We start from the raw sequence: 8,794 nt of genomic DNA on the forward strand, positions 1-8,794 counted from the left end.
ATCTATAACGGCTTATCCAGTTCAGGGTCAAGGTGGGTCCAGAACCTACATGGAATCATTGGGCGCAAGGCGGGAATACACCCTGGAGGGGGCTAATCTATAAAAGGACTTATTATAAATTAATGATAATGTGGTGTGTACCTTAACATGTAAAATGATTGAATTCACATTCTCAGGCCTTATTATTTACTTTGATGTTTTCAATAGGTTCTCTGGCACTTTTACTATTAGACAATAAAGGCTTACTGTTGCTCTCTCTGATCCTGTGTTAAATATGATTATTTATGATCTTTTAAGGTGTTTACAACATAATTTTTAAACATGTAAAAAAAAAAAAAGTTTTAAACCATTTTTAATCCTATTATAAGTGTAGTCTGATTTTCAAGTGGTATGGTTAATCTTTTTCCATATAGTGTACATACAGTCTTATAACATCTTTTTAAAAAGGGGTAAAATTCTTAAAATCAGTCACCCAATGGAGTCTGCATAAATATTATCTCTTTATTTTCTTCATTCTCGTTGCTGCCACCAGTATGAAGAGGACGGTCAGATTTTCTTCAGCCTTGACGACGGCTCCACCAAGTTCACAGACCTGATCCACCTGGTGGAGTTCTACCAGCTCAACAGAGGAGTTTTGCCCTGCAAACTCAAACACCCCTGCACCATGGTGGCCTTATGACACCTTCCTCTTGTGTGTTCCAACAGATTAACTCGCACCACACAAAAACATCTCTACATACATGTGGCTGAGAAACTGGATTTTTCTCCCCTTTTTTTTTCTTGTATTCTTTGCGCCCTGTCCCTTGTCTGTAATAAGCTGACACATACCTCAGACCGATTTCTGTTTCTGTCATGTTTTTGGCTCTGGGATTGATGCAGAACTGCTGGGAATGATCTAACAAGCACACACTTTCTGGAAACTCCACTTCCTCCAGTTCCATAGACACAGCCACTTTTTGAACTTTTTTGTTTTTTCAAGACAACGTCTTTCAAATCAAGATTTCATCAAAGACCTTGATTCCATTGTTCCAGACTCTCCAGGAAACAATTCCACATTTGCAAAAATTAAGACGAATTACATCAGGACACGTTTTTCAGTTTTGTAAACTACTTGATTAAGTTTGGTTTGTAGTTGTGGTGTTTTTGTTTTCATAACTAAACACTTCACACACTCAAGCTGAACATAGCTGCCCCATCTTTTGACAATTGAATGACCATTTTTGCCCATTCCTGCTCTCTTGCCATCCCTCCTGTTTCTCCATATCCCTTGGTAAACACTTTGCATAGAGAATATTTGCGTGTTGATTGGATTACTGCACAGGACATCCACAGAGCCTTGGCGTAGCTTTCTGTTGCCAAGGCTTTACCTGATGGCTTACATGTTAAGTAAATAATAGATGAGCATAACTGGCATTTGTTGCTTCTCATCTGCTTTGTTGTGTTGAGTACATGTAGTTCTTCACCCAGTTTTCTTTGCCTTATCAAAGAATGAAGACCTGGGGGCATTGGGCCAAGGCTGCTGTAAATCAGTTTTGATCAGTCGTGTTCGGTCCTAAAGCAGACACATTTAACAAAAAGTAAGGGTTTGTGCCTCGGTTAAAGTGCATCACACCTTTAGAGTCAGGAGGATAAAATGATTTACTTTTATTAAAGTGCAATATTGTTTAAAAATAGCCTATGAGGGGCCACACAAACTTCACCTGAGCCACATGTGGCCACACACGCGCGCACTCACACATACAAATTTAAATAAAGAAATAAAATTAAGGAAACAAAATCCCACCTTAACACTTGGTCAACTTGAGGTTGGTTAACCCAGAGCACAATTACTGGGTACTAAGATGTAGCTCTCCCTTAAATTAAATATGTAGCAAGTCTTTAACTTTTCAGTCAAGTCCTGGATATTGGTGTTTTCTAACAACAGTCCTGGAAGTCCTCCACACCTGCAGTTTCTACTCTGCTAGTCTCAGCTACAGACGCTCTGCTCATAAGTTGACTGAGAGTCTGTTACTTTCACTGCGTTAAGTTGGCTTCACTCTCAGGTTTCTGACAGTTGCATTCTAATTGGCTATCTGCCTCCTTCTGCCCATCATTTTAAAATAGCAGACTTGAGATTGGTCCTTTTGTGTTTCAGTCATATTTCATTTCCTGCAATAGTAGGTGGTTCTTGGCCACGTTAAGTGGCGAAAGGTACCAGACTCTCCCTAGAGAATCTGGCAGTGCAAGTCTACCCCTCTGCTAGCTCACTTGGTTTATCTCATGAAGGACCCATAACTACAACCTATGTTATATCATTATTGCTATATTTGCAGGAAGCATGTAGATATTCCTGCCTTAGATAGATTTGGGATAGATAGAAATTTGGGTGGATATGATGCATGGTCCCTTGTGGAACATGGAAAGGGATGCTGTTTTTGCACTCTTGGCATGAATGAAGAATGCGTACAGACCAACTAACTGTAAAGTATTTTTTCTTTCATCAGATTGGATAACAACACAAAACCTCTAAATACTAAAGAGAGAAGATAATACCTGTGTCATCAATGAATTCAACCAGAATTGCAGTGGGGTAATTAATGTTTGTATCATGAGCCCTAGTAGAACTTGATCTTCACAAACTGTACTCTGTCTGGGTTTCCTCGGGACTGCAGTTGGGAAACACTGTGAAATGAATGATAATCAAGAAATGCCTTTACATCTCTGTCCTGTTATTGAGCCACATTAAAACCTAAGAAGTGCCAGAGCTGGAAAAATACAACATCTGCACACATTCACACACTCTATGGATGTGGAGTGTTTGCAGTGTCAGGAGTCCTCGGTGAGACCGCAAATCCTTTAGGACTGTGACATCATGCATTGAGGAGATTTGCTCTCCTGCCTTGCATTATTTGAGAAGGTTAGCGGCTCAAGCCTCAGCTTACAGATGAGTTAGTGAGCGAGTACACAAGACTGTGGCATTCTCCTCCGTGTTCCAAGTTAATTCTGACACCCTCCCTACACTGGCCCAGCAAGACTAAGCTATGACAACCTCTCACAGTATGATATGCTGAACTCCAACAGCTGTCTGTTAAACTGCTGATGCTGAAGTACACATATCAAATGAACCAGAGAGAGTGCAAGATGAACACAATGAGCAGGAGACACTCTGATGTGTGACATGATCTTATTAATATATTTGCTCAAGGATTCCAGAAAATGTTCTGGGGCCACACTAAACAAACATCTCCAGTTTCTCTGTCCATGCCTAAGTTTAATGTATGTCTGGAAAACCCCTATATTTTCTTGCTGAACTTGAGTAATTATGCTTGAAACCCACTATGGAAAGGATGTAGGAGCTAGCAAGATCTTGACTTTGGCTTGTCTTGATGATCTGCATTATTGGACAATGAGTTTGCACCTTAAATTAATGTATTACAACTTTAATACTCTTTGCCCATCTTTCTATTTCAAAAAAATAAAAATAAATGGGAATTGTGGTTGCTTATGTCATGCATGCAAGGCATGATGTGCGTGCAACATCCTCTAATCCTGCTTCCATAATCTCATATTCATTCATATATACAGAAGACTGATGTGCATAAGGGACACATGGCTACAGGAGCAGAATAAAGGAAAAATAAAATATTTACAGTAATCTATTTAAGTACAATATGCAATAAATTCTTGGTGCTCTGCACTAGTCTACAGGATGAGGGTAAGGTATCTACCATGCAACTCATGTGCAGCCATACCAAATGCAAACACAGCTAGCTTTAGCAGCAATACTTTTTTTTTTTTCTTCTAAGTATGTGAAGCTTAAGGTCTAGATCTAACACTGTATCTATGCTATCTATCTATAACCATGTAAAAGGGGTTGGACTCCCTAACAAAATGAAGATTGGATTATTACACGTTTGGTGTGTATTTTGTATACTCCCTCAGTGATTTGTACCAGTGTTCATATTATAACTATATCATCTGTTTTAATTTGTATGTTTCAAATGTCTTTTTATAAAGAGTATATTAAGCTGACCTTTCCTTGTGTGCAACGTTTTGTGTGTGTGTGTGTGTGTGTGTGTGTGTGTGTGTGTGAGAGAGAGAGAGAGAGAGAGAGAGAGAGAGAGAGTGAGAGTTTAGGAAACATTGCCTAAATGCGTTTAATGACATAATGTGAACAGTAGACAATCTGCAAGGTGTTTAATGCCACCCTTGAAAAACATTTAGATGAACTTCTCTGGTTATTTGATGAATCAAATATATCCATATGGTTTAAGATGTAAATATTTAGGGCAGGTAATGTAGGCCAATTAAATCACATCTGTCCACTGCTTTTTAACATGGTGAATGTCATATTGATATTACAATATGCTGTGATTTAACTTTAGAACGTTGTGGGCCTACTGCTGAACGGGAGAATATTTTGGAATAGTTACAATGTGAAAATTCCCTTTAAACCTTGAGCTCTCCTTATGTTCAGTCTGAACAGACATACTCTCTCTATTTACATCTGTCTATATATTAAACTATTTCAAGGATAAATAAATAAATTTTTGGGGCTCATCTGGGATTTGAACCGGGGACCTCCCGCACCCTAAACCAGAATCATACCCCTAGACCAACGAGCCTGCAATTTTTTTTTTTTTCAGAAAACTGCAGAAACTACTGCCACGTAGTGAGAAATTGTCGTGGTAAACATATTGAAACAAATGTTGCCACTTCATTGGATACTGTTTTGGCGACCTCTAGTGGCTACTGTTGCATTGCGTTGGATTTCAACAGAGTGCTCCTCTCGGATGGCTGACTATTTTAACTTTTTTCCTACGACTTTTTAAGGCAACCTATTTTTAAAAATCCAATATGTCGAGAATAAAGTCGATAGTCACTAGACTTTCACACTCCATATCAGTGATTATTTTAATAAGCATTTTATTTTTTTTCTGGTTTCTTGTTCAAACCTGTGAAATTCCCAGAAAATGTCACCATTAATGCTAACTCTGGTGGTTTTAAATTCAAGCCTTTTACCACAGCGGAGATTAGTAAATCATTGAACGGACTTAATTCTCGAAAAACAGCTGGTCTTGATCACTTGTCGCCTTTGTTCCTCAACACGGCTTCAGAATTTCTAACCCACTGTGTCGTTTATTTAATTTTATATTGATGACAAATAAAAACTCCTAAGGACTGTTAGGACATGGTTCTGTTACTGCTACCATGACAGTTATAAATTTAACCAGGTAAGTCATTAAGAACATATTCTTATTTACAATAACGGCCTGGAAACAACATCTTTGGTAAACTCCCTGTTTGTCTTACCTTTGAAACGTGAAGTATGGAAACCTCACCAAGTGGGTTTGGAGGGCAATGACACTTTTCACCACAAGATGACAAGCGAGTAACATTTGAAATTTCCGTCCTCTGTGACTCTCAGTCAGCAACAGTAAATAACTTCCAGTCAGTCAAGCCCGAAAGCAGCTGGCTCGTTGGTCTAGGGGTATGATTCTCGCTTTGGGTGCGAGAGGTCCCGGGTTCAAATCCCGGACGAGCCCGAATTTTGTTACTCTACCATAATAAATCGCTAGGTTAGAACCACATTCAATGTAATTTAATGACTACAAAGCCTCTGCATGTTGGTAACATATTTAAATCCATAAGTTATTTAAATCCAATTTAGGATCCTGTTCCAAACAGTTATCTATTTTAAAAATATATATATTATTTATTTATTTATTTAAAAAAAAAACAGGACTCTGCTAAAATCTAGAAGGAGAAATACAAAATAAATAGGTAGTGAGAAATATTGTAACTTAGAGCACTTTGTTGGACTTAGTACAGGTATCTGTTCCATGATTACTGTATCTGTTTTATCTCTTTGAAAATAGCATTTGATTTCCTATATAAATCTGGATTGCAACTATGCAGTTTTACAATTTCACCTACAGATGCAGTCTTTAAACAATATATTGTTAAAGACAGGTTGCACTAAAACATTTAAAAGGCAAATTTTGAATTAAATTGGAAGATAACACTGTTTCTTTAAAGGAAGGTTTATTATCCAGTTCAGGGTCACAGTGGGTCTGGAGTCTACCTGGAATCATTGGGCACAAAGCAGGAATACACCAGTCCTTCACAAGGCAACACACAGACACATTTGAGTCACCAGTCTACCTACCAACGTGTTTTCACACTGTGGGTGGAAACTGGAGCGCCTGGATGAAACGAACCCACAACCTCCAGGTCCCTGGAGTTGTGTGACTGCGACACTACCTGCTGTACCACAGCATCAGGTTTATATATATTTTAAAATTAAAACAATAACATATCAATCAATAGTTTTTTTTAAATAATGTTACTAATCAATTTGCTGTGTGCTTAAGGGAAGTTGCAATGAGCCACTGCTTACAAAACGGAAACAAAAACACACCAATTGTCCCATTACTTTTGAAATATAGTAACTTATCATTCCTGGAGTGAGAGCTTGTCTAGGACTTGAAGCTGAGAACTTCCACATCCTAAAAAGGAATCTTACCCAATGCTCGACAGGAATTTGAGCTATGAGGATTCCATTACTTTGAAAACTCATACAGTCACAGGCTCTCATTCAATCTACAGTCAGGAAGAACATTTCCATGCTGAAAACACTTTGCATTGGCAGCTCATGGTTCAGTGCACTGAGAGACTTTATAGCTCTGTCACTTTAACACTTCATGATTGTGAATAATAACAGAACTGTTTATTACTGCTGACCTTAAGTATGACTCTGTTAGCCATCTGTATCTGGACACTCTTGGGAATCCAAGGTAAAACAGATTTAGAGTTTTCTTTTTCTGATATTGTGTTTTAAATGAAATTAATGAGATATGCTTTATCTTTCTCTGCAGGGGCTTTTGGAAACATAATTCTGACTAAATCTGAGTCTAAGTCAGTTCAGCTTGGTCAGACAGTTACTATTGACTGTAAATACAGTGCTGAAATTTACAGGTTTCCAGCAGGTTCTGTATCTAAAGGCAGTTATTCAGCTGGAGGGAATGGTCTTGATTTCTCTCTTACTATCAGTGACGTCCAGGCTGAAGATACTGGAGATTATTATTGCCTGAGTCGCCATGATGTTAGTGGTAGCTCAGTGTTCACACTGAAAAAATGTTGCACAAAAACCTCCCGTAACACTCTGCTGCACTTTTGAGTTTAGAGCCTTTCATTTAGCTGTGTTATATAATCATATAATAACCTCAGAATTGCAATTTTTAAAAACACTAATTGTTCCAGCATCCCTTTGCATTTTACTACAAGTATACATCCTCCCAAATTTTAGGATGTGTATCAGTGAAACTGAGTTCTCTGGACTAATGGAGCTCAATCTAGTACCTTCTTCTGAGAATTTGAATGCAGGAAATAATCAAACTGCATCAGTGAGAACAGCCCCTCCCCAAAACAAACAATTCCCCCAGAGTTTGAAAACCTCAATTGCAGATGATAAATGGTGCAATGTTGCTGTTCAGTATATGATATATTCTGTCTACTGTGTGCTTATTAGTCATTAACTAAAGGTATGCCTCAGCATTTAAATCTTATATTTAGGCAGTTCACTTTATATGATTTTATTTTTGTATCTGGGAAGGGGATCTCAGATGTGATGCAATAATACATGAAGTATTAAAATGCTTTTTATTTTATTAAATATAATTGTTACAGGAGGCGGAGGGAGGGGCAAGGCGTAAGCTTGTGCGCGCCACGGATCAAAACGGGGCAGAATTCTCACAAGAACTAAAATAAATGTCAGATATGAAAACACTTTTGGGAGAATAGATGACAAAGAGGGTAATTTTTATTTTTAAATATTGATAAATGTAGAAAAATGTTGGGATGAGAGGGCACTTTTCTCATCCATGGCAAAAGGGCAGGTGCTTGCAGGGTCTCTCTGTGCACATGCACAAGCACATAAGTGCTTAACTTCTGGGGAGTTTTGACTAATACCACATGTTTTTACAGCTGATCTTAAAATACCTTTTTATTTTTAGAATATTGAAAGTACTGTGTGTTTATAACAATTTCTAAAATAACATTCATTTTATAAAAGCTTCTGAAATCAACTAACTCACTTCCTGTCATTAAGCTAAATATAATCAGATTAATGAGCTAAAAAAGATCTATATAGATCATATACAAAGCCCTCATTCATTTTTAATTCAGTAATGCTGTTGTCTGATTGTTAACGCATGCTGACTTAAGGCTTTTTTTTCTTTCTGAAAAACATTAAGCTTAATAAAGAGCAAACATAATCATATGAAAAATTGAACTTGTGTTAAATGTTTTGTTTACGGTCACAGCTTCAGCTGTGGCACAAAGCTTGTTACAAGCTTTAGTATGAATTTTTAACGCTGTCTGCAGAGACAAATGAACATAATTATTATTATTAAATCATTATTAAAAATAGAGGTTTCACTGTAACAACACACTCGAGTATTTTTTCTAATCTCCCACTGGTCTTGCACAACAGTACTGATATCATACAAGACAGAGGTATGTTTTAAAAAATAAGCATTCATTCATTGTCTGTAACCACTTATGCAGTTCAGGGTCGTGGTGATGTCCTGGAGCCTACCCGGAATCACTGGGTGCAAGGCAGGAACACAACCTGGAGGGGACACCAGTTCTTCACAGGGCGTCACACACTCACACATTCACACCTGCAACACTTTTTGAGTCACCAATCTACCTACCATTAACATTTACAGCATTTTGCAGACTCTCTTTTCCAGAGGGACTCACAAAACTGCTTAGTGTTCAAACAGAAAGTTTATCCTCACTAGTACAAATA

The 8,794-nt window shown here is 37.8% G+C and overlaps 1 protein-coding gene and 1 non-coding gene across 3 annotated transcripts in view; both read left to right on the forward strand.

Annotated features, from left to right (window-relative positions):
• LOC136699237 (growth factor receptor-bound protein 10-like) overlaps nucleotides 1–4,005 on the forward strand; it is an 89,807-nt gene extending 85,802 nt beyond the window's left edge. For both annotated transcript variants that reach the window (XM_066673785.1, XM_066673787.1), the window contains one exon: nucleotides 533–4,005. In XM_066673785.1, the coding sequence (XP_066529882.1) occupies nucleotides 533–679 (147 nt within the window). In that variant the 3' untranslated portion in view covers nucleotides 680–4,005. The remainder of the gene's footprint in view (nucleotides 1–532) is intronic.
• Nucleotides 4,006–5,453: 1,448 nt separating this feature from the next.
• On the forward strand, nucleotides 5,454–5,525 carry trnap-ugg (transfer RNA proline (anticodon UGG)). The gene has a single exon. It is a non-coding gene; the product is annotated as a tRNA-Pro (tRNA).
• The last annotated feature ends 3,269 nt before the right edge of the window (nucleotides 5,526–8,794 follow it).

The sequence above is a fragment of the Hoplias malabaricus genome, chromosome 6 (genome assembly GCF_029633855.1).
Source record: "Hoplias malabaricus isolate fHopMal1 chromosome 6, fHopMal1.hap1, whole genome shotgun sequence".
Lineage (NCBI taxonomy): Eukaryota > Metazoa > Chordata > Actinopteri > Characiformes > Erythrinidae > Hoplias > Hoplias malabaricus.